Here is a 26,895-nt window from a genome sequence, read left to right as displayed (position 1 = left end):
CTGCAGGAGGTATTTGAGGCATGTAAGTCTGTTGATCCCACATGAACAAATGCATTTGCCCTGCCTATTAAAAGCAGTCTTTAGGGAATCCTACCAGTTGTGTAGACATGCTGGCTGGGCTGGTCCATGTCTGGGTGAGGTAATGTGGAGTCAGCAGGGGAAGATGGGGTCCTGGAAAGTGGTCGATGTTTATCTGATCCTGCCATGCCAACTGTAGCCATCTGAGCCTGGTAGATTTGCAACTGGTGGACATGCCGATGTGCCAGGAACTCCTGTTTCCAAGAAAACAGCACAGTAGAAGGAAATGTGAGATGGGATCAAGTAAAACACTGAGGGAAACATGTCAACAAATTAAGTTCATTAGGTCAGGGCTGCAATAAACAGTGGGGACCTCCATCCCCCAACTTGCACCTAAGACCCACTCAATAAATCCATTCAACAGATGTTTTCACACTGACAATGTGGGCTACTGACTTTGCTGGAGAGTAGGTGATGGCAGGCAACCTGTCAGCTCTCCCTGACAGGAAAGACAGCTTCACATGCAAAGGCTTATAAAAGACAAAGTTTTCCAATATATTGAATACATAATATGATGTTAGAAACTGCATTTTATGATCCTACATAAGTAGAATTTAAATTTTCCCACAGCACTGAAAGTGAAAAGTGATGTTCTTGCTACTCAGTACCAAATTGCTGAGCAATGTGCTGTGGGTCAAGTTTCTACGGAGAACTCAGTTCCCAGAGCTCCTTGGAAAGTAGCAACAATTTGCATATAACTTTTCACAAATCGTTTAGCAATTCAGGAATTGTTACATGAGATCCCACTTAGGAACCATCTTTTTTTGTTGTAACTGCTGCTGTCTGTAGGCAGAGCCAAACACTGCAGGGAAATAGGCAGGTGTGAAAAGACTGTAACGGAGTAGAAAGGAAGATTTTCTCTTTTGTTTTGTTTGTCAACAGATGGCCACTTTTGCTGACATGACAAAGGCTAAAACCCTGTGAAGCCTGTAGAAACCTTGGTATTCACTCATTCCACTGAGCAGGATTGCTTCTTAAGCCCTTTCTGTTTTTCTTTTTTTCTGCGCTTATAGCCCAAGAACCTCAGCCAAAAGTGAGTATATCCCAGCAAGAGAAATATTTTCAAACAACTTAATATGAAGTCAGTTGAAATTCACACTTGTAACTTACAGCTGCAGGTTCTGTTTACCTTCACCTGGGCTCAATATACATATATGCAGGAATATTTTTACATATACATATATATACACATACACATATACATATACATACGTATGTATATAGATGTATATATACATGTGTGGATTTTTTTTTTTTTTAAATAATCCCAGTAACAATTAGCATTGCTATGTGTTGTTGCTTGGGATAGCAGCTTGGAGGCCTGGCTTGGACACGAAGGGATTGCAGGATGCTCAGAGAGGTGAAGCTGAGTTCAGGCTGTGTGGGAAGGCAGGTGGGAGTACCCAGGAGTACCCCAGCCCCTCGTGCACTGCAAAATAAATCGACAGCTCATGGGATGTGAGAATGTCTACCCTGCATGTAGTAAAAGAGGCCTTTATGCAAACAAGTGCTCATCAATAACAGCTGAAATGAGAATAAATGCTAAAAGGCAGCCTCAAAACCCACATTAATATCTAAGGTCACTACTTCAGTGAGAAGACATAAGGTCATGGGAAGGGTAAATCACCTGGGACCTTGTCATAAGTGACTAAATGAAGAAAAAAATATGAGTGAGCAAAAAGAGGTTTTACAAGAATTGTCTTGGTTTGGAGTCATTGAACTATTTATCTTCTTTTAAATACAGTCCCCAACTGTTCTTATTGCTTTTTTAATGTACAATGACAGGATAGTGTTACATATTCCAGGAAATACCTTGAGGTATCTGAAGAGCTTTATGTATCCCCTGGTGAGCGTAATAAAAGTTAGCATTCAGGATTTTTTTCCCTGAAATCTCTTTTTGCTTAGTTTAACTAATAATTTTAATTGTGCCAAATTTTCAGAGGAGATATTTTTTGTACACCTAAGCATACATATCTTTTGCAAACTTTGTTGGGAGTGTGTATGATTGGAGACAAGTGAAGAATGCATGGACACTATTATGTTGAATATTTTCCCTATGGAGAACAGAAGTAGATACATTGCTTTGTGAGAATTTAGCATTCACTTTTGTCAATGCTGGCTTAGTGGTCAATAAAGCAGGCACAGGAGGCATTTCACTATCTGTGCTGTGATTACCCCCTGCATGCTAGGATCAAGTGGTGGCAGCAGCACTGTCTGATGCTCATGTATTAACAATCTCCTGCCTAATCTTCTAAACTCCCAGCTGAGCAGTTTGGAAGAAGCCAAACTCCTGCCTGCAAGAGCCGTTCATGGCACAGAATGTTGCTGCCATACAGGAAATCAGCAGAATTCTGTTATTTCTGCTGCTGTACTCAACCTATCGGTTGCCTTCATTGCACTAATTAAATAGCTGGTGTCTGTGTAGTTCTTTGAGCAAGGGAACTTCTGATATATCTTTCAATATTCACACTAACTATTGATAACTCATTAATTGAGTTCACTTTTCTGATAATTACTAGAGTACAGAGGACAAAAGGCTTTGTTCCCTATTGGAATGCTCTTCAAGCTAGTAAGGGTGCACCAGTGGATTGTGGCAGTCTTCATCAAACATTATTACTTAAACATGCTTCTTAAAGAAACCTTGGAAATTCAGCTATCAGTGAGGGGGGATGGATGCTGTTTCTGTTTGGACTTTTCTCAGTGCTGGTTGACTCTGAGCTCTGAGGCTTTAGAGCTGCCTTGACTGCCTTTCTTTTACTTCCAGATCTGAACTTCACTTTGCAATAACTGTGCATTTTTTTTAGTGAAGCTGTAAGTTTGTTGTTCAGTCAATATCTAAAATATAATCTTTCCAGGTCTCTGATCTAGAAAAATCAATTTAAATGGTAGGGGGTTTTTGTTTATTTGTTTGGGGGATTTTTGGTTGTTTTTGGGTTTGTTTTTTTTTGTTGTTTCTTTGTTTGTTTTGTGGGTTTGGGGGTTTTTTACAATCTCTTGAAGAAGAAGAAAAAAAGGTCTGGAATGTCACAAAACACAGACAACTTGGGAAGATGTTTCTATCTTTGCTACTAATGTGATTTGTGTTTGTGTCTATGTAGTCAATAGAAACAATGTTTTTCATGCAGACAAACAAACTGAGATAATTTTTTAATACTAATCAACCTGTGTGAACATCTCCTAAACCAGACATCTATTTCAGCAATTTGTTGGAAACAAAGAAGACAGTCTATTCTTGCTCTCCTGCATTTTCCAGTTAAACTGTGTTCTGTTTATACCATTCTCCCCTCCTCTAATGAAACCAGACACATACTGTGTTTGACACATGTTTATCACCATAATCAGTTCAGGGAAGGAGAAAACATTTGTGGGAGGTTCCATGGAAATTGCATGACACCTGCTTTAATTTCTGAGGTCACAGAAAATGTTTGCCTGTGAAAATTTTTAAAAACTTGTTAAAAGTAGAGTAGTTTGTCTCATAAGGCTTACGTCCTCTAGAGATATCCAGATCCTTTAACTGTAATATTACAAACTGTAGGCATCAGCCAAGTTTCGACTTGTTTAGATTTTAGTCAAAGTTTTAGGCTAACTTCCTGATTAGGTTTCATTTTACAGACAACAGGCACTCATGAAATACATATATTTTTTCCAGCCACCTACATATTTATGCTGTGAGCATTTCAAAAACTCTGAGTCACAGACAAGTGGATTAATGCAATGAGTAATGTGGATAATCAACACACTTATCTGGCTCCCCAGATGCCCACCTGGCCTCTGGAAGGGATTAAAGCAACACAATGAATTCATCTTCAGGTTTTATGTGTTACAGCCCTGCAAACACATGTCTATCTCTCCAGCAATATGACAAAAGCAGTATTTGCACATCTGCAGGGCTAGTGATTTGTGTGAATATATTTGGAGCATTTCTTAGGTAACCTGAGCCCTGTCTGCCCGGCATGGAGCCTGCTAATTCCAGGTGCCTGAGATTAGTTTATTAGTAGAGGCAAGCAATTAGGGCCTCTGCTGGAGTTAGTGGAGGGCCATCCATCGTCTTCCACAGAAACAAGCTCAGTAATTATTTTGAGGAGGAATTTTAGAATCAGTATCTAAAGAGAAGATGAGCCTTTTAGAAGCATGGGAGGTAAATATTTGTTGTTCTCCTAGTATTACTGTAAAGTTTGTTTAGCAGGACTTGGAATTAATTTGGGTTGGTGTGAATCTTTTTCATGTAGGTGTGTGATTTCATGTAGGTGTGTGCATTTTTGTGCTTAATGTATGGTAAATTATAGGGAGTTTAATGAGACCTATTTACCTATTTCTATTGGCTGTGAGAACTGATGAGCTATGAGTACATTCTGTTGGATTATTAGATGGTCTATGCTGGATGGTGAAACATAGGTAAATTGTCTATAAATTAACACTCCTCAAGCTGTTATGTTTTGTACAGAGAAAAAATATGTGAGATTCACTCATAAAAGCCTTTTTTGTCTCTCAACAGTCTGATTTTTAATTTAAAATGTTAACATTTAGTTTAGTCACAGCTAAATAAATCCAAAGATTTGTATGTCCGTAGCATAGTCCTATACATGCGTGGGCATATTCACACTTCTCTTCAGGGTTTATGCTTTGGCTTTGTTTCATTGTGGCAGAGAACTTTCTTTCTCCTAGGGATAGCAAATTTTGAACTTCTTAATAATGAGATTACTATACTTGTATATTTGTGGCCAGGTTTATAGCCCTCTGTTGTTGTGCCTTTGATGCATTCTGCTGAAGTATGAAGTGTGTGCTAATGTCTATTAACCAGTTAAAAGTTATTCATGTTTTGCCTGTCCTGCCTTCCTCTCCCAAAAGACCTTCAGCATTACTAACCTTGCAAAGCTTTTCCTCTCAAAACATTTTTGGTGGTGGTCTGTTTGCGAATTTCCACATTGTTTTCAGAAAATTACCCAAAGCATGGGGAATTTCCTGAAAGGGAAAGCTACATGCATATGCTTCAGAAAGTTTTGCCTTAGTTGAGGATGAAAACACCTGCTGCCTTTCAGACCTTCCTCTCTCTCCTTCTGAAGGATATTTCTGACACTGGCACTGCTGCCTTGTCTCACCCCATGGCTCCTGTTGGAGGCCCTACTCCTCCTGTCCAGACCCCTGTAGCAACATGGGAACAGATCAGCTTCAGATCCTGCCACTTTTCTTCTCCACCACCCTCCTTGGTTTTCTGCCTTCCCAGTGCAGTTGTAGGGGAATGAATCTGAGTGTCCAGGCCAGCCAGTGGCTGCATCCAGCAAAATGGCCTCAGCTTGCAGCAAACAGAGCTCAGTCCTGCTCCAAGGTCCCTGTGATGGCAGCCTTGGCCCAAACTAAGACAGAATCATCCAAAGTCTGGCTGAGTCAGAAATTCTGGGTACCCAGGAACTTCTCCTTCAACTCAGGTGTAGGTAGTTAAAAATGCTTCAGAAATCATGGATTCCATACAATATATGAATAGGTTTGACCTTGGCCATCCTCAGAAGTGACAGCAAAAAAACATAGAAAGCAATGAATTCCTATACAAAGGAGGTTCTGCCTTGGGACAAAAATAACTGTGAGTAAGTGGAATCTTTAGCAATTTTCACCCAGGAGTTTTGTGAAGTATTATTTGGCCTATTATCCTCAAACAGAACCATGATGAGTTGCCCTCAGAAACTGAGAAAAAACAGGTCCTGAGGTCTTCTGAAAATATGCACGTGAACAAATGTGAAAGTTCAGGAATGGTGTATGCCTGTCAATATATACAACCTAAAATAGAAATTAGTCTGACAAATCCCTGAAAACCAATATGTTGAGACATCTTTTAAACTGCTCTGTCACTTGGAGAAAACACATCACCAAGAAACCCTACCAGTACTATTTTTGACAAAACCACATGTAAAGCCACCAACTTCCATGGTCATCACTTTCAAAAAACCCCAGTGTCACCATCTGAAATATAGTCAACCACAAACTCAGAATCAGCATTTTTATGGAAAGTAAGTAAATTACAAGTATGGATACAGACACATGGATTGAATAGGTAGAGATGGATTTACAGCAAGCAAAAGCATAGACAGAAAGAAACAGGACAGTTAGCCTTGAGGCATCTGTTTGTATTAGGTCACATATTATCAGGATGTTTATAGAATTTGGATTTCTCTTGCTTCCAGGGAACACAGTGTTGACTAGAAAATGCGTAAACTGAAATGAAGTCTTATCAACTGAATATTAGGTGCAGATACAGAGCAGTAGCTGGAAGCCATAACTGAAAACTGCCTGGAGTCCCAGGCAGAGATTTGTCTTGGGCAGCAAGCTGCTTCTCACAGCAAAACAAGCCATGCCTTCTGCCTTCCCCTTGCCTTCTGAAGGACTGTGGAATGGCTTATTCCAGCTGCTGCCAAGGGAGAGCTTAATACTTGGAATGGTATTACTGCAGTGACATCCTCAACCAGTTTTAGATTTCCTTTCTGTTCCTGGAGCGGCAAAGCTGGTGCTGTAGAGGCCTCTGCCCCTATCCTACCGGCCTTTCCTTCTAGGGAAGGAGCACCTTTGGGGTGACAAAGCATGTTATGAACACTTCTGGGCCAAGAAATAGGGGAAGAGCAAACTCTTAATGGGATGACAAGAGTGTGGTCCTTCATCCAAACCCCTACCTGGGGTTGCATGGCTAAGTGTGCTAGTCTGGGCTGGAGTCACAGCCCTTGCCTCTGGCTGTAGAATGTAACAGCAGGGTTAGGAGCCTCCCTTTTACCTCTACTGTTGCATGGGGGGGTGGATGGGTTGCTGACCTCTATTTTTAAAGGGAGAGAGGGTAAAAGTTACCTCTCTTGGATGGAAAGTTTCCAAAAGCCTGAGCATCTAAATATGAGCCATATTGATTCAATGTGAGGAATCAAGATGGTCACATGGTTTGAGAAGTTTCCAGCTATCTTTTTGAAGAAATATGAATGAGGCAGTCATTATGTTGAAGCCTGGCATGATTAAGAGGAAAGGGATGATGGGAGTGACAGAAAAGGGGGCCCTAAAGTCAGAGCACTTTCTACTAGAGGGAAATTCTGGGAGTCCAATTGAGCTTCTGGTTTCACTCCTAGCTCCTGCCTTCTCTGCTCCCAATATTGGCAGGTACTTGACTTCTGTCACTCCTGCTAAAGTGCTGACTGCAGTGTGCACAGCACTCATCCAAAGAAAATGCAGCACCTCCTCAAAAGCTTGCACTCCCTGCTGAATCTTTTCCTCATTTTCTTACTCTCACAGATATTTAATACAAATGTATAACTAATTGGGGGTACAATAAAGGGGGGAAATAGACCACCTGAATATCTTGGGGGGAGGGATTGTTTTTCTTCTTTTTAAGAAAACCTGTGAAGAGGATTCTTATTACTTTATTACTTTTACTAGAAAAAACACATGACTTTCCAGAAGTCACTTGATGCTTTCTAAAAAAAAGAATACAGGGAAGTGCAGAAATGAATACAAAAGGAAAATACAATTGTTCACGTGTCTCACCCTAACTTTCAGTATTAACAAGTATTTGCTTCTTTTACTTTGATGTGAAGAATAAATAGGCTCTATAATTTAATGGTTACAACCACCTAATCCTAGCAGCTTTCAAAAATCATTAAGTTGATGTGTTGGCCAAAACTAATTAATGACAACATCACCTGTCCCACGTTTCATTGCTCTTGGAAATGTCACCCAGCTCTCTTCAACAGTATTGCCAAATTGGTTTGGTGTTACTTTCTGCAGATCATTTCAACCACTTCCATTTTTCTGCACTTTCAGAACTACTTTTCCTAGCAGATTTGTATGGTTTCTTGTTACGTGAAGAATCATTACTTTGGCCTTCCCACAGAGAAATAATGATGTCCAGGCTAAATTCATCAGCAGTCCTGCTGCAGATCTGTGTTTTCTGCATATTTCAACAGATTCTGCTTTGGTTTTATAGGCAATGCTTCTGAGTTCAGGATTTATTGTGGAATTAATGGAAATTACTTGGATCTGACATATAAAGAGAAAATCTTGGAAAACTCTTCTCTTCAATACAGAGTCCAGACACACTAACACATCAGTGCCTAAGAATAAAATCATGAGGGTGTATAGATGCCTTCTGCAGATGCCTCCTCTCTTGTTTGGAGGTATGATGAGGTCAGAACAGGGAACATCAGTGAACCATATGGTCAACAAATAGAAGAGCCATAACCAAGGTGTTTGACCAACTCTGTTCTCTCTCTATAGAGCCCTTGTGCAGGTCACAGTATCTAATGCACAAGGCTGGGGGATGAACAGATTTAGAGCAGGCCTGCCAAGGAGAACTTGGGGGTCTTGGTGGATGAGAGGCTGGACTTGACCCTGCAAGGTGCATTCAAAGCCCAAAAAGCCAAACGTGTCCTGGGCTGCATCCAAAGCCTCATGGGCAGCAGGGGAAGGAGGGGATTCTGCCCCTCTGCCCTGCTCTGGTGAGATCCCACCTGGAACACTGCATCCAGCTCTGGGGTCCCTGCACAGGAAGGGCATGGACCTGCTGGAGAGAGTCCAGAGTAGGGCTGCCAAGATAATCAAAGGGCTGATTAACCTCTCCTATGAGGAAAGGCTGAGATAACTGGTATTGTTCAGCCTAGAAAAGAGAAGGCTTCAGGGTGACCTTTCCAATAACTGCAGAAAGCCTACAAGAAAGATGGAGAGAGATTATTTATGAGAGCATGTAAGGGGGAATGGCTTCAAACTGAAAGAGAGTAAGTTTAGATTAGATATATGAAAGAAATTCTTTACTCTGAGGGTGGTGAGGTACTGGAGTAAGTTGCAGAAAGTTGTGGATGCCCCATCTGGATGTGTTCAAGGTTGGATGGGGCTCTGAGCACCTTGGTCATGTGAAAGGAGTCCTTCTCCATGGAAGGCAGTTTGGAACTAGATGACCTCTAAGATCCCTTTCAACCCAAGCTGTTCTATGGGTCTATGACTCCCATAGAAAATTTCAGACAGATATATTGCCAAATCTCACACCTTACTTCAATGTCGTTAAAATGCCAACAGACCCTTTCTCCAACACATGTGTAGTAAGAGATGTAGATTTTCCTGAAAAATTGAGTATGTACACACACACACACACAGACCTTCAAATATCACAAGGTATTTTACAAACATTTTTCTCTCTTCAGTGCAGAGCTCTACTACACTTTGCTGATTTTGGAACATCAAGAAATAGTGATATATAGTGAAATGGTGATATAATTTGAGACTACAAAATAAAGTATTTAAATATAGGAAGGATGCTGCAGATGGAAAAAGAAACTGTCACAAAAATCTTTTCAGGTCTGTTCTCTATATTTGGAGTTCTACATAATTGTAGAATTCTCTATAAGTTTATAGATTAAATATATTTTGGCAACAAACAAGTACAGGTGATTTTTTTGTTTGTTTTATTTGAGATAATATCAAATTGTTTGCAATTTGAACAAAAATTGAACTGAACATCAAAAGATTACTTACAAATATTTCCCACTTCGTTTTCTCAGCCTAGGGTTTGCTGCTTTTAACAAGTGGGAGAATTGCCAGAATGGGCAGATTTAAATGGGAGGGAAAAAAAATCTTATGCTTGCTGATTTAGGAACAACTAGAGAATTAAAAAGAAGCAAGGAAAATTATATGTACTAGCATAGCACAGATTATATAATACAGAGTGTAAAATAAATTATGTAATTTCTTATTCCTTAAGCAAATCTCTGAACCTAAAACACAATGTAAAGTTCAGAAGATACCATAATACTTGTTATTTTTCATGGGAAGGAAAAATGAATTTATTTGAACTTGCCTCATTGTAATGTACTTCAGGTGGGGCTAGACTGCTGTTACAAGGAGGGATGTGGAACACTGGGTGGGACTAAAAGGAAGAAGAGAGGGAGCAGTATTACAAATTCCAAACATCTGAAAAGCATAAGGTCCAACTTCTTCCTTTCTCACCCTCTCTTTTTTGTGATAACACTTTCAACTTTCTTTCTGGTTTTAAAATTTGGAAGCTGTTTTGTTTGTATGTTCAGCTATTATTTCTTGCCTTTGTACCTTTTCCAAAAAAAGCTGAATCTTTCATGTACTCATATTAATCCTCAAATAGCATAGGATATTACAACAGTTGCAAGAAATGGAAGCAGTAAGAATAAGTAAAAAGAATACTAGCTGGGGAGAAGTGGAGCAATAAGAACACTTGTCCCAGTGCAGCACTTCTGGAAGGTGGTTCAGTGATTTACTCACACTACATAAGGATTTCAACACTGCATTAGCCAGTGTTTTTCTTCATCTAGAAGAGAGATCTCTCCAAAGTTTGCAGGAGTATTTTACAGGAAAAGAAGTCTGAATGCTTAAAAGACCAAAGGGCAGAAAATTACAGGCCAAACACTAGTCTGTATTCCTCATCTGGGCTCTGTTTTTCCTTACTATGGTCCATGTCCTTCCTGAAACAAAACACAAAACTGCCTACATATGGAACAAAAATAGTTTTTGACTTTAGACAATGGCTATTTTTTTCAGAGGATAGATGCTTAGTACTTAGAATTACTATCTCTTTGTTTTAAAGGCTAGCTGAGATGGTGGTGTCTCAATCCATACACTGGGGAAGGTGGCTCTGAAGATAAACTCCATTGCTGTCACGTGAAGTCCCTTAAAGCACCTCCCTAATCGTGGTCTGATGGGAGGACATCCACATGCTGGAGATTGTCTTGGGGTCTGTGGCTGAGCAGGAAGGCCAGAAGCAGTGGGGAAGAGGCAGATGTGCTGGGATGCACAAATACAGCGTTCTGAGAGCTGTGAGGGTGCAGTAAAGAGCTGAGCTCTTCCAGCAACTCAAAAGGCAGGAGTGGCAGTCAGTGGAGAAAGTAACCTCCTTTAGTCATAAAACATTCAGCTCTGTTTTGGAGCCAGTTTGGATTATTCACAAAAATGTAAGTCTAGATAAACTTACCAAGAAATTTAGAACCAAGAAATTTATTGTGGGTTTTGCTGGGATATCTGAGAGAAGGGTTTGTCACTTCAGTAGCTGCTTCTTAAAACATTGCCCACAAAGGAGGGAGACAGTCTTCTTGCAGCCACACAACACTTGGAAAAAACATATTCTGGAAAATATTGCACCAAATAAATAGCTACCATTTTAAGGATATCTAGTGAAACCTGTGAGGACACAGTGGGGGGAATGCTGAGGACCAGTCAAAGCAAAATGTTAATTCTAATTGTTGAGTTTAGTTGGCCTTGTGTTGTGACAAGTTTGTTATTATGCAGATTTCCTACCTGCCACCTTCTATGGGAGGATTTTACAAAGTGAAGTTATGCAGGCAATTCCCCTTGCTTCTTACCTCTTTATTCCTAATTATGTTGGCCCTGTGTTCACTCAAGATAACATTATAGCTGTCCCCAAATGCTCTAGACTTGGGGCCTGTGACAAATGAAATCTTTCAGCGCTTGGAATACTTTTTTTCCCTTTGTTGCAGAAGTGTAGCTACTAACATGCTGAAAACAAAGCTGTGCTTGCTTATTGTCTGACAATGGGTTAGTAGTTTTTACATATTTTCACTGGCATGATTTCTTAAATGTCCTTTTTTTCTTCATGTCCTCATTTTATAAAATGTCCTTATTTTCTCAATATATTGTCCTTAAGGTTTATGTATGTATAAAACTGTAATTAGAGCAATAAAACAATAGCAGCATTCCAAAATGGGGAAAATATGTGAGATTTGGGCCGAGCTTCTAACTTTTACTACCAGTTTTAGAAATATCCCTGGTTTTCATCATTAAAGTTCACATTCACATATCCAAGTGGTTCTTTGGACATTGAAATGTGCTATACATATGGATATGATTTAATTCATAAGAATCTGACAGCTGCTACCTGGCCTTCTTTGCTTATTTTTAGTCATTCTACAGCAAACTTAAAAGACTTTTACAGTACAGTTGGAAATAAGAGGCAGGATTGTTTTTCAGTTATTCTTATGTGCATTGTGAAGCATCAATCTAAGCTATGACCAAGTTCTTTTTTTGTCTTATTTTTTTTTCAAACTGGATTTAAGCCCTGATGACTGTTGCTGTCATATAGCAATATTTTCCAGTGCCCTAGTACAGTACACCCTATGTGTTACACCCTTAAGAAGTTCCTGGGTGTCTTTCTTTCTGGGGGAAGGAATCATGAAGTTGCAAGCCTTCCAGTAAATTTTACATAAAATTGTTAATTAGCTGGAGAATTCTGATTTTAGGTACATCCTGGAGTTGCTCCAGATAGAAAACCCCAGAAAATGCTTTGAAAATTTGGGTTCAGTGTAACTTCAGGTGGAAGCATTTGCTATCTCATTTAATCTCCAGCCTTTAGTGTGTGTGACAGTAAACAGTTACTGAGATCCCTTTCAGAGCTGGATGTATTTCTGGTCTAATATCTGTAATACCTGGAGGTTCAACATATTTGAGTACAGAAAGAGTTAAGTTACCTGAGTTAATATGGCCAAAACTCTTTTGAAAGCAAAGTTTTGTTAGTCGTGCAATGATTGCTAAGAGCAAAATCCATCTTGTTGCAATGTAAGTAATACACTTCAAATTCATGTGGCAGGAAAGGAAACACAGTGCTAATTGATGAGTAGCTGCCACCTGAAGGCATTGGGATTTTGGGCCCATTGAGTCTCAGCCAAAAAAAGACTGGGGGAATACCTGAGGCAAAAGCTAGTTATCATTATATTTTAATTTCTTTCATTTATTAAACTGTTCTAGTTTCAACCCAGAAGTTTTACTCTTTTTCCCTGATTCTCCCCCACATCCCAGTGGGAAGAAGTGAGCAAGTGACTGTGTAGTAATGAGTTGCCAGCTGAGATTAAACCAGGATGGGATCACAGGCATCTATTAGCACCTACACAGCCCGGGCCAGGAGAGGGAACACAGACTGTCAGTGCTGCTGTAGGCTGTGCATTCCCATGGAGGGAGCTTGGGGTGACCACTGCACAGACTTTGTGCCTAAACCAGAAGTGTGAATTGTCTCACCTGTCTTTCAGTTTTAATGAGAAAGAAGGGAGTGAAAAGCCCTGAGCAGGGGTCCATGGCTGGCTCCTTTCAGCTGTGAAATGTTTGTGTCCCTAGCGGCTCTCTTCTCCCCAGAGGTGGGGGGGGGTGTGAGAGCCTCTCCTTTTCATTTAAGAAGGGTTACAGGGCCATGCTGCCAAAAGAGCTGCACCAGGGGCTGAAAGTCCCAAGAGAGATTTGGGTCAAGTTAGGTTGATTTGGGAGGATTTGGATCTCTGGAGATGTTTTGTTTTCATTCTTTGAATTAAAATTTAATTTAAGTAATTGAAATGCATAATCCGTCTCTGAGGAATGCTTTCTTAATCTTGTCTCTTAGAAGAAAAAACAGGATTTTCAAATTTTATCTGTTACTGATCAGCTGTATGAGCTTAAAGGGTCTTCTAATGTCTCTGAGCTTTTGTGTCACCTTATCTCATCCTGGCTTTATCTCTCCTAACTATGGAGATTTCAAACAGTTTGTCCTTTGCAGTGTGACAGTTCAGTGCTCAGCACTAAGGATGCTTGACTGCAGTTGTAGAGCTAAGGCACATAATACTCAATGAAAACCTACCTCACAAATCCTCTTCCTTACACCCCTACTTGCCTGCTCCCCCCCCCCCAAAAAAAAAGGAGAAAAATTAAAATTAAAAAAACTCTGAGTTTCATTTGGTTTGTTTCAGCTTAGCACATATAGGTCCAGTTACATTCCACATTAAAAAAAAAAGGGAGAAAGAGTGAGAGAACAGAAATCAGATGGGAAAGGTGTAGAGAGAACAAGAGTCCAACTTTAAAAAGACAAACCATAACTCAGACTCTGAATCCAGGGACCAACATTCTGATCACCTGGAAATAGTCAGAGCACCACACTGTGGGTTTTGGATATTCATACAGTATAAGGTTCAGTTGAGAAAACCCTGAGGCTCCATGTCCCTCTGCAACGATTACCTCTAGAAAAGCTTTTAAACTTAGAGTACCTTTGTTGTAATATGACAACTTTTGAAATCTGTGGTTATTTTGGAAGGCTTTCATTTATTGCTGTAGTCCACTCTAAAACCGTATATACCCTATTTATCCAATTCCTCCCCAAACCCCACAGAAATGGATTGCTGTAATGTGTGGTTGTGGTAGCCCAATGGTCAGACAAAATCAGCTGAGAAAGCAGGGCTGGTTGTGCAGCAACTGCAGCTCCCACCCATCGCCAGCCACAATCACTAACCTTTTTGGGAAAAGTCACTTCCATCAGTCAGGCCACTACAGGGCAGTGGCCGCAAGGCAGCAAAACACTGCTTGGAATAATTCTTTGCAGATGCCAGGAACCGGAAGTTTCAGGGAGAAAAATGAAAGCCATTCACTCTTCCAATGACACAAGCCTTTGATACAACAAAGTCATTTGGACAGAGAGCTCCAAGGTCAGGAAGGCACGTAAAGATTGGTGATTAGAGAAATACTATATCAGCAAAGTGTGGCAAGCTATTAAAAGAAACTGTAGCTTTTATGATTGTGCTGCTGGAGCTTCCCCAGGGCTATTTATATTAGATATTGAGTTAAGCATAACTTATTTAGTCTCAGCATTCCAGAAAACATTTTGATGTCAGCTACTGAAGGAAAGTAAACACAAGGAGGAGGAAACAAGGCTGATCCCTAACAGATAAAAATATTGTAATTTAATTTTGTGAACCCATGCATGTTAGAGTATTAAGAAAGAGGAATTTTTAAAAGCTTGATTTGACTCAAGGCTTGGTTAATAGAGATATTTAGTCACCGTGCAGCTGTGGGAGGATGGGTGGAGAAACAGAGATGGTTTATCACCTTGAGCACTTGCTACACCCTGACAAAGCAGGAACACAGATTTTCTGTAGGTAGTTTCATCTAGAGCAGATTTTATGCACATGCATGGTTCTCATCTAATGCTGTGAGCTTGTGTGTATGTTAGGTCAAATTATTTGCTTAGCTGGGCTGTTTGCCCAGTGGATGTCCTGATGGTTGGTGTCCTGGTGGGATTTGCCTGCCCTGTAGCAAGCAATTAAGAGTCTTTGGGACCGTAATTTAGGACTCACTGTATGAGTCTGGACTTTTTGTCACTAAGTGAAGAGTCTAAAATCTGATCTAGAGGCTGGTAATATCTGCACAGATATTATCTCTCAGCTCAGCAGCTCCAGTGCAGGAATCATGCTTGTTTATTTCTCTAAGAGTAAGTCAATAAATCCATTGGGGAGTTCTGCTCATGGGTTCTTTCTTCTCTCAAAATAACATTGTGAGCCTGAGGAAATCGCAGGTATGAATGTAATGTCAGGTGTGGTTTTCTTCAATTTGCCAGAAAGTACTATTTATCTAAGACTGAGGAAGTGGGAGTGCTGAAACCTCAAAGTCAAGTACAGCTCAACCCCCTTAACACAGGGGAGACACCTCAACAACAGCTCCTTGCAGAGGGCTTTTTCCTGCCATCTTGACTGTGCTTTGATTCTTAGATTTTTTTTTTTTAAAGGTGCTTTTAGGTGGGAGGTTACACTTACAGGTTTGTTTGAGTTCTGCTGAAGAAAATGTGTGAAGGAATATAGTTGAACTACCATAATGTTACAGGTATCACTCAGTAGATGTTATCTGTCCAGAAATACTGTCCAAGAAACAATTTGTACTTCCTGCTGCCATGTTCTGACCAGGTGTTTTAATGTCACTTCATTTTGGATTTAGGCGAGATACGATACCAGCCCTTTCATTTTCCTTTATCTGAATAAAAGATATGGTTTAAAAGATTTGAAGACCATACTTTCGTGCTTTTCTTGATTAGCATAGTTCCCATTCCATGACCTCTTATTACTGAAAAAATAAAGTTTTTCACTCAGATTGTGTAATTCTACATTTCTATGTTTGAGCGGAAGAAAACTTCCTCTTCCTTCTCACCTTGCTATGTATTTTTTTTTGTGCTAATATTTTCACTGCAAAGAAATTATTCACTACCACAGAAATATCTCAGCTCTGCAGGTTACATGTTAATGACCAGTTTTCCCAGACAGAGGATCATATTCCATTCAGAGTGCAAATGTTATGTCTTATGTCTGCTGGTTACCAAATATCACAGAGAGGATTTAGCAACTATTTGCTTTATTTGCATTCCCTCTGCCTAAAAACATACTAGTTAATACAAAAACTTCCCCCAGATATGTTTTTCCCCTACTCAGCCTTACATACAAGTCCTAATTCTTGGCATATCTAATGAGATGATACTGGGCTATAAATTCTGTATCTCTTAATTTTTAAGTAACCATTTATTGCACTTTTAGGCTGTCTTTAACAACAGTTTTTCCCAGGAATACAGCTAGTGTATTTTGCATGTTGAGAAGATAGATTTGAAGCTTTTTGGAACCCATAGCTAAAAAGGGAAAAGGTTTGTGTTGTTGACAATTTGGTTAACAAAGATAATTCATGGCTCAAGGAAAGAAAGCAGAAATGTGTTTTACCCTAAAGCTAGACAGAAAACTAGTACACAAATTTAATATAAGAATCTATTTGGCTATGACTGAAGGACTAGATGAGCCAAAATAGATTTATGATTAGAACATAAGAAATGCCTTACTGCATAAGGCCAGTCTATCATGTCCAATACTGTCTCACACAATAGGAGATACTATCTAGTGAGAACACATGAGCATCGCTACTCTTTCTAATTTATTCCCCTCATACCCTCTCAGCACCTGGAATTTCTTCATCGTAGATGTTAGAGGTACATCCCTCTCTCTTCCCTTTAATATCTGCTTATGACCCTGTTGTCCATGAATTTGTCTAGTCCTGTTTTGTACTGCTCATTCTCAAATCTTCCATGGCAACAAATTTCAGAATTTCACTACTTATGGAGCAAAGGAAAAAAAAACCTCAAAACCAACCTACCAAACAAAAAAACCTCACCAAACCTAAAAATCCCATCAGACCAAAATCTTGCCTGTTTTAAACTGATCTCATAACTTCACCAAAAGCTCCCAAACTTAATATTGCAGGATTTGGTGAATAACTGTTTCTCATCCACTTTGCCTGCTGCCCTCCTGATGTTGTGAATGTCTTGGTATTGTGTAGCAGAGTTAGAGATGTTTACCCAAAAGTGTCTGTGCACTTTTTCAGCCTTCCATGGTGATAATGTGGCCCTGCTTCCCAGTTGTACAAACCACATTTCTGCTAAGAATTGTTGAAAATGGTCATTTAATTTATGTTTGTGCTGCAGCTGCCTGGTAGGTGACCTGCTCAGTGGAGAGAGGACACTGCTGGCTCCTGCCAGGCTCCCTCCTGGCCCCAGCATGCCCCAAATCTGCCACCTCTTCTCCAGGCCAAGGGGAGCCTGGCAACCAGACAGGGAAATATTATTTCAGTGACATTCCCTAGGGGAGCATTTGAGAGGTGCATTTCAGTTTTATTTAAATGTTTAAATGTCTCTGGTTTATACAGCCATGGATTTGCATGTATAAAAGCCCCATGTTTAATACAAGTAACATATGAGCTTTCCAAATGGTTTCCTTTACACTTCTATTTTTCAAGCTCCTTATTTTGTCTTTCCCTTCTTCCCTCTTCTCCCCTCTGGGAGAGGATGGTGTATCTTTGCACAGGTCATTAGTGTGTCTGCATCAGTACTTGCAAGCAGCACGCAGTAAAACTTTGAGCTATAATGCAATTTAGACAAGAAATAAGAGACAAAGCCTAAAGGCTGAGAACAGCACCAATGGTAGCAGTTTGATATTAAATATATTGCCACTTTCTAATATTTTCAAGTAGGAAATAAATCTCCTTTCTGTTGAAAGATAGTTCTGCCTTTGAAGATAGAATAACGTTTACATAAATGCTAAGGTCTTCTTTAATGTAGCTTTCATTATCTCCTACGTTCCCCCTTTCTCTGAAAGCCCAAGTGACTGATGTCAAGATCAAGGGAGTCAATCAACGTAGATACACTCCAGGACCCAGATAGGATATAAATCACCCTTTACTCCTAACCACAGTAGACACCTAACTGAAGGACAGAAGTTTACATACTCACCATCCTTGTGGGGGAGGCTAAATTTCCCAGCCATTTACCTCACGGGAACCCCTCATTCATTAACCAATTGGGGTGCTTAGTATCACTTATCAAATAGGCTAATCAAAGTTTGAGAGAAAACAGCTCTTGACCATTTCTTGCCCTTTGAGCACTCCAGGGCCACCTCCCGCCCCTAGACTTTTATCTAATTAAAGTTAAAGAGGGGAAAATTAATCCATGGAAGAAAATGAGATAACAGCCACCACAGCAGACCATCCCAGAGCCTGGTTTGGCTTTCATCTACTGCTACCTGACAATTAACTCTTCAGCAACACAGGAACCCCATTTTATGGGAGCAGAATCTGTTCCTTCACACAATGATGGGTGTTGTATTTTCATTTCTCACTGTTCCATGTTGCAGTTCCTCTACTTGTAATGGGTGCGGGTGAATTAAAAAGGTCATCCTTTACTTTCCCTCTCTCAAGCTTGACTTAGTGCTGTTTTCACTTGCAGAATACAAAAGTGAAAACTGTAATTTATTACAGTACCAGCAATTCAAGATGTTTTGCTTGGATCCTGTACTTGCAACTGGTTACCAACATTCCAGCCTTTCTTGCTTTTGTTGGCTACAAGTTTATAACCCTCAATTTCATTCTCTAAATCTGTCTTTAGGAAGACATTTCACAACACTGGGTTGTGGGTTTTTTTACCTTGGAAAAAAAGTGCGGAGTGTCCCCTTTGCCGATTCACTGCCATTTTTGGGGCACTAGTTGTGTTCCTGTTTTGTGTTCTTTTGTTTTAAATTCTTTTCTTTTAAACCACCTGATGGTAAACCTTCTGAATCCCAAAGGATCTTCCTTTATGGTTGCTTGAATTTTTCAACAGCTGAAACTTTGGCACTGTGTGTATCAGAAATAAGTTAACTCTGGTAACACAGCAGTTGTTAGCTGCACTGCGAATGGAGAAACTTGTGTTTTATGGGGAACTTGGGAGTCCTGAGCTGTGGCCATGCAGCAGCAGCAAGCTCTGCTCCTCCAGCTCCAGCAGCACCTGCCAGCAGCAGCACGTAGGGGTGTGGGGACAGCTCCAACACGTCACCCTCGCTGGCATTTCAGGCTTTGGGGCACCAAGGGAGCAACAGCAACAAAGTTCAGCTTGCTTTCTAAAAATACTCTGATACTTTGAAGGCTGCACTTATGCTACTAGAATTTTAGCAGGAAGCATTGGATTATAAAGTTTGTGGGACAGGCACATATGGCCAAAATTAGAAGTGCTGAGGAAATCCCACTTACGCTCTGTCTCAGTGTTGTAACTTGCACCTTGAGGCACTCAACGGTGGGCAAGTTAAAGTAGCCCAAAGTAACCCCATTTGGGCTCCTTTCTAGACAATATAAACTGTTTTAATTATTACATATCTATTTTGCTTTGGAATAGGTCACTGCACTGGGTCTTTTGGAGTTTTTTTGTTTGTTGGTTTGGGGTTTTTGGAGTTTTTTTTGTTTGTTGGTTTGGGGTTTTTGGTAGTATGTTTTTTGTTGTATTTTTAAGCCTACAAAGCCTATTTGCATCTGTGTAGCGCTGTAGCCAGCAGTAGACATTAAATACCCTACAAGACCAACCTTAATATTGTCAGTACCCAGTCCCTAGCACTTCGTAATGGGCATTTTGCAGCAGAGTTAATTACTTGCAAGTGGAAGCTGTGAAAGACAATAGGGTTCAAACATTTTCATTTAAATAAAAAAGAAGCCCTATTCATGCTTCTAAATTTTTTCCAAACTTTGGGAAAATTTTTGTCCATATCAACATCTGAACTAATATCTGGCCTTCCCTCTAGCTACCCAAACTAATCCATCAGCCTGACAATTTAGAACTATGACCTGCAGCTGTTTGGTTATGGAAGGGACACTGGTAGGGCTTTAAAGGGGAATAAGCAAGGCAGTGAAAATGAGATTCAGTAATCCTCCTGTATTTTAAGGTATTTTGCACAGGGTGGGAAGGAGTTGAGACTCTTGCTTGCTTTCCCCACGGCAGGCAGCAGCAGTGGGATGTGGGAGCTCCCTGGGCTGCTGCCCACTCAGTGCTCCTGTGGAGGCAGGTAGCAGAGGAGTGCTTGCCAAATTCCTCCTGCAGCTGCAGTGCCAGAGTGGGGAGTTCACCAGCACCCAGTTAAACTCAGACATCAATTAATACCAGCTGCTTTACTCTGCAGGGTGGACAGAACCAATGAGGAACTGGAAAATCTGTAATAGCAAAATACATTAGAGAGAACAATTCTGTACTGGCAGGGGGATAGGCTGCAAGTTGTAACAAATCTTTTCCATCTCTAATTTCTACATATATAATTTATATAGGGCACTGAAAACTAAAATTGTAGCAAACTTTGGTCACTATCCACAAGAGACAAATTTGATCCAGTGACCCAGAGGTGAAAGGTTCTGTATTCTATTAGGAACCCCCTACAAATGCAGTCCCTCACTGAGGTTTTTATATCAATAACTAAACCACTAACATTTACAAGCTATGTAGTAACATTTTCAGTCTCCTGATTCTGAGTCATTTCCCATTCAATGGGAATTTTGAGTTTGTCTTAAAGATAAAAATGGAATTTCTTCAACGTTTTGTTGTTTGATATTTAGGAATTCAATTATTTTAGAAAGGGGGGAAGAAAATCAGGTTGGATTATGACGGTGTGTTCAGAGTATCTGAGAGGCATTGCCCTAGGAGAACACATCAGGCACCACTCCTACACTTTTTCCACACTCCCCTGTGACTGATTGTGAGAGAAAATTCTTCTCTTCCCCCTTACTGGTAATTTTACATCTTCTACTCTATTGCCCACTGGAATGTCCCCTGGAATTCCAACCAGGATGCAGAAGTCACGAGAGTCTTGATCTTGATACTAGCCAAACTTGTAAACAAGATAAAAGTATTTCCACACATATTATTTTGAATGCACAAAAATGTGCACATGGTAAGAAAATATAGTGCTATTTAATTTCTATTAAAGGTAAACATGTGGAAATAACCAAAAATAAGTTACATAAAATAGCAGTTGGAGGTCAGTATTCATGTCAGAGGTGGTCTTGTTCTATTTTTTTTCCCGTTTTTCCTTTACCTACAAGCCAAACACCACTAAGCCAGAAACCACCAACCAGTATAGTCTCACAGTAACAAGATATTAATAGCCCATGGAAAAATCAACATATAATTTTATATTATGGTACTTACTATAGTCCCTGTATTTTTTTTAGTCCTGACCTAACTGTAACATGAAGAAAGGCAGTGGACTGACACGCAAAAATGTATGCTCATTTTAATTTATAATATATTCAAAATACTGTTGGTAATTTTTAATATTATATGTTTTTAAGGAACTTTCATTTCATTCCTTTGTTACAGAAGGGTAGGAATTTTACATACAAATTTTAGTGTTGTTGCTTCATGTTTAAACAAATCTATCAACCTTGAAGACAGAGAGACCCATATAACAATGCTCAGAGTCTATAAAGTACCTTTGAGACAGTGATGCATCTCCAACCTCAGTCTATGGGTTGCTGTCCCCACCATTAGTTATACAGGCTCCTCTCACACATGAACTCTTTCGTTGTTGTTTTTGCATAATGAAGCAAACAAATGTTTTTGTTAGATAGCAGAGAATGCATTTGCATCACCTGCATGGACCTCCAAGGAAGTAAGCCACAAACTTACATGCCAGGAGGTGTCTTTAAAATAGGGGCCTAAGCATTTACGTGGTTTTACTTAAAATTGCTTCACAGAGGTTCCTGTATGTTGTAATGGTCAATGACCTGGGTTGAAGCATCCTTAATGCCCAACTTCTCCATATCTACACATTCTTTATTGTTCCTTGCCACATCATTTACCTTTCTCCCTTTTTCCACACATTGTCTTCGACATCAGTGATTTCAAATCACTTATCATTCCTAATTCTTTTTTATCTCCTGATCTTCATACATGGGCCACAGATATTGTTTGTTTGTTTGTTTGTTTGTTTAAATTATATTGATTAATCTCTTGATGTTAAAAACTGCCAGATCCAGCAACAGGAAGAGAATTTTCTGGTTAACTTGAAAAGACCTTAATCTGCATTTGGCTAGCCTGGTCTCCTTGGAGAGGTATGCAAACTGTTTAGCAAACTTTCAATCAGTGTCTCTCAGCCTTTGCCTCTTGGAAGGACTGACTGGTTCAAAAGTGCAAAGCTCTTCCCTGATTTCAGGAGTGTTAAAATAGCAGAAAAAACATGAAGCAGAAGAGAAGGGATAGAGACACAGCTCCTCCAAAAACGTCCCCCCCCCCCACTATAAAAAGTGAGCTTGAAAGGAAGAATCCACTCAGCAGGCGGGATTTAGAGGATGTTATACATATAACACCACTCTCACAGGCAAGCCAAGAGCTGCACTCAGTGTGCAAAGGCAAAGCTTTAGGTCAAGGCAGAAATGTCAGAACTTTCCAAGAATTCTGGATAGTCCAAGTGATTCCTTGGAGCCCGAGGTAATGGGAATGCCGACTGGGGCTGAATTGCAGGCTTGCTCCTAGAACTCCGTGGGTCTTAGGGATGCTTTGCTGCTGTTTGCATTCTGATCTCGAAACAAGATTAGACACTTGGGAAAACACTGTGTTAATCTACTCCACAGTGATTCACACTGGTCACTGGACTGGAGCGATGTCCTGCTGAAAAGCTTTAAAACTAGGCAACAATATTGGAAGCAGAGCCAAACCAGCAGTGTTATTTCTAAGGCTGAGGGCTACATTCCAAAACTACTGTCTCCTTTTCTGAAGCAGCATAGACTTCAAAAGAGGTCCATTTAATACTAAAAATTACCGTGATTTGGGGGTCAATAAATCCTTTTTTTTTTTTTTTTAGTGATAGACCACAAAGTGCCCCATGAACTGATCTACTTCATGTTGCCATGGAGTTTGTAATTTTTTTTTTTTTCCACATACCCAAGTACTTCATTCTACTCTCTCCTTGAAATTTGGAGGATTTGGGTTTCTCCTTCTCCCAAGATAGTTATCGTTGGCCAGTGCATCAAACAACTTGTCTAGTGAACTCCAGCCACAGAAGAAACACACCGCCTACCAAACCAAAGGCACCCTCTTCAAATCACAGTCCCTTTTGGCAGCCAGTGCCTCTCATTCCATTATACCCTGAGCAAACTATAAATCCTTTGCCTTGGACACTACTTGCTACCTCAAGTGCATAAAACCAGCTATTACAATGATCTTAGTAAAATGAGGAACTGCTAGAAAGGGATTGTGCTGTAGGTGCAACACATTTCACAGAAATAGTTTCATATAGCTCCATCTTTTAATTTTCAACATTCGAAGCTTCCCTCTAGCAAACTTGAAGCCATTTATTTTTTGTATCTGCTGATGGTTTTTTCTGTTTCTGTATCTTTGCATTTTTTTTCTTTCTTGATAATTTGTTGGTGTTGGTTTAGGGTTTTTCATGGTTTTGTTTATTTGTTTTTCCTGTGTGGTCTTTGACATTTCTTGTGAGCTAAGAAACATACCTTACCACTGCAGGGAATATCACCACATGGTTCTGTGTAGGGGAAGAACCTCACCATTGCTGTCCTAGGTAAGAAGTAGATTTGAAAATGCCAGAAAAAATTAATATCTATCGAGAACAAAATCTCACTGAATTGTTGTAGAGCTTTCTTTAATCCTGAATAGCAGCTTCAGATTATTTTAAGAGGAATTCTTGATTCTGGCTCACATCCATTTGATTACTCACACACTTAGTACTTTGTACTTTGAGCTAGCTTTGCTGCCTTTCTAGTTACTTGGGCAAGGTATTTTTTTCCTGCTCTATGTCAGATCAAGCTAACAAGAATTCCTTTGCTACACGGCAAGAATGAAACATCATTAAATCATAATTTCTTTTCCATAAGCACAGCAGGTATAACGAAGCTGCTTTCCTCCTAAGTCTCCCAGCCCTGAGAAAGGGAAGAGACTAGCCCCACAGTACTGCATTTCTTGGGTCACTATAACTTAAAGCCCTTTTGTCAGAAGGAGAGAACAAAGGTGCCTTGAAACAACTTTTTTATCTCTCTCCCTCCAAAAGCAATGCAGAAGTTCAAATCGTGTGCTTTTATAATCAGACTGAGCAGGGAACTTGTCCTACTCAGGCAGCATATGCAACAGGGTGTTTTTACTGCAGCAAGCCCCAGATTCTGGTCTGAAGATAAGCTGCTTTCTTGTCTTGCCTGCTTTTGTATACTCTAGCTAAACTTCCCAGAGCTCATGCTTAGCCAAAAATGTAGTGGAGAACTTTTTCCCCTCCTAAGCAGGCTTTTCTCAAACATGTTCACTGACAAATACAAGAAACTATAGGAAATTGGTGAAAAAGAAGCAATTCACATAAATGTCCTGTCTAAATGAAATGTAAAAGGACCAGATTTGCAGAGGAAATCAAAGTCTGAAGAAGTAATTACACTTGTTTAGATTAAATGCAAGACAGCATTTCAATAAACAAGTAAAACCTTTGGCTAACATCTTACTTCTCAGCTTTTCTCTTATTTTATCTTTAAAATTAGTTGTATTTTCTCCTCAGATCTGTGATCCCCAATAAATTGACCTGTCCAAATAGCACATGAACAGGATAAAACCGTATCTTTGATTTTGATTACTTTGCTTATGGTTGCAATTTAGGTAGCCTTGATTCCAGCCATTGTTGTTTCTGTGGACTTGAGCACCCTTAAACTGCAGAGAAAATCTCAGTTCTTACATGGATCTAGTTAGATTATTGGCTGCAAACAGATAAACATATCTCTCTTTTGTTGACAAATTACTTAAAAATATAATTTCAAATATATGGTGCTGTGTTTATAGTACATTATTGCTCTTTTATAGGGAGCATGGACTTGCACTGGTGCAAGCTGGAAGAAATTAGTTGTGAGTGGGAGTGGTTTTATTTGTAAATAGAATTCTCAAACATTCAACAGAACTACAGGAAACATTACATTAACTGAACTGTTGTGTGGAGACAGCAAAACTGACACTATTAAGGCCATGGAATTTCTTGAAATCCCAGGAAGAAGCAATTTGACTATTGTCTCTTATGAAATATACTTGCTATAACAAAACCAGCTTATTAGCAAAAATACCTTGCTCACTGATATAGTGCTATACAGACTTTGTATGGCACTTTAAAACTTTATTACACTTTACTAGCAGTTCCTTGCATTAAAACAGAAAAAATAATGCTAAAAAAAGGGTTGTGATAGAATGTGAAATGGAAATGGAGAAGAGCATCCTTCCAAGGCAAGCAGTCTCACCTTCCCTGCTTCCAGGGCACCTTCGACGGGAGTGCAGAAATACATGGCTAAATTGATAGGAGATAAAGATGTTGCCAACCCACATTGTTACAGCTGTGGGAGATCAGGATTAAAACAGGTGAAAAATGAAGAAGATTTATAATATTTCAAATTTAGCTTAAACCAAAAAGTAATTCTTACTTTTGATTTGACTATGAGTACTGCATTGTCACAGTAACACACAACAAATTGATTTTGAAGACAAGTTTTAGTATAGCCATTTAAAATAATCTTTAAGTATATCACACAATACATGTATTAGAGTTATAGCACATAAGATAAAATGTGTTATAAATAATTGAAATGAATCTTAACAAAGCAAGATGTTTGTTGACACAGGCCCAAATAAAAATGTATCTGAAGGTGCTATTACTCCACTTCCATATCCTCATGCCCTCTTCCATGCAACTTAGAAGCATAAAGGTAACTTTGGAGGATCTGTTTTTCAAGTAGTCTGGAGCTTCTGGATTTCTGGAAATCAGGCCTTTAAAAACATGGGATTCTTTCCACACATCCTTCTGGAAAGTTCATTCTTCCCAATTCAAAAACCGCAGCAGCCAATGCATTATGGATATGCATGACAGCCCTTCTCTGTCTCACTCCTCCTCACAGTTTGTCATTTTTGGACTTGAATAGTGCAGCTTACTCTTGCCTGACTCCTCAGCGTGATATTTTTCTCCCTGCCCAGTCTTTCCAGAATCACAGGACAGAAGCCAATGCAGTATCTTTTTTTTTTTTTTTTTTTTTTTTTGGAGGGGAGGAGATAGGGGCTAAGGGGCCTGTCCTTCACAAACTCCAGCTTATTAAGTTTTCCTTGGACTTTCTCTGGTTTCTTTTAAGTAGAGCTGTCATTGACACTTGCTAAGTTACAACAGCCTAATGACTCACACAGAGAGTTATAATACATGTTTTCTATAAATCATGCAAAGGCTCATGCACTGCTTTTGTACACCTTCATGCACACACCTAAATACCTATGTGTATCTACACAAAATTCATCAAAATGTAAAGGCAACTCCTGCATAATGGTCTTTTTGAAGTTTTTTGGTTGAGAAGCATGTAAATAGATGAGCTGTTACATGGGGAGACTGGAGTATATGCCCACACCTGTTAAGTAAGTGGGAAGTAGTGTCATCTAGTGGTTAGCTCAAAGCTAAAGGGGACAGGAGCTGCAATTCAGCACATAGTGAGCAACATTTTTAATTTTTGCATTGCTGTACTGTGCACCTTAGAGGAAATAAGTGTTACTTATTATATCTCATTCATTCAGCTAGAAAACAGAGAAAAGTAAAGCCCGTTGGAGAACCATACACTGAAGTATCAGAAATAAGTAAACTGTTAAGATGGACACTTTCCTTTTATCCATCCCATCCCAGTTTCCCTCTGATGTTGCAGACTTCTGCAGAGTATATTCACAGATCATCTACCCATTCTCTTCCATATAACATAGTTCAA

At 39.7% G+C, this 26,895-nt stretch overlaps 1 protein-coding gene across 13 annotated transcripts in view; it reads right to left on the bottom strand.

Moving 5' to 3' along the window:
- HDAC9 (histone deacetylase 9) overlaps positions 1–26,895 on the bottom strand; it is a 457,439-nt gene that overhangs the window by 145,970 nt on the left and 284,574 nt on the right. For all 13 annotated transcript variants that reach the window (XM_085050864.1, XM_085050871.1, XM_085050865.1 and 10 more), the window contains one exon: positions 95–272. In XM_085050864.1, the coding sequence (XP_084906990.1) occupies positions 95–272 (178 nt within the window). The remainder of the gene's footprint in view (positions 1–94; positions 273–26,895) is intronic.

Source organism: Lichenostomus cassidix, chromosome 2 (assembly GCF_008360975.1).
Source record: "Lichenostomus cassidix isolate B80296 chromosome 2, HeHo_3.0, whole genome shotgun sequence".
In the NCBI taxonomy this organism is placed as follows: domain Eukaryota; kingdom Metazoa; phylum Chordata; class Aves; order Passeriformes; family Meliphagidae; genus Lichenostomus; species Lichenostomus cassidix.
This window is presented reverse-complemented; position numbering and strand designations above follow the sequence as displayed.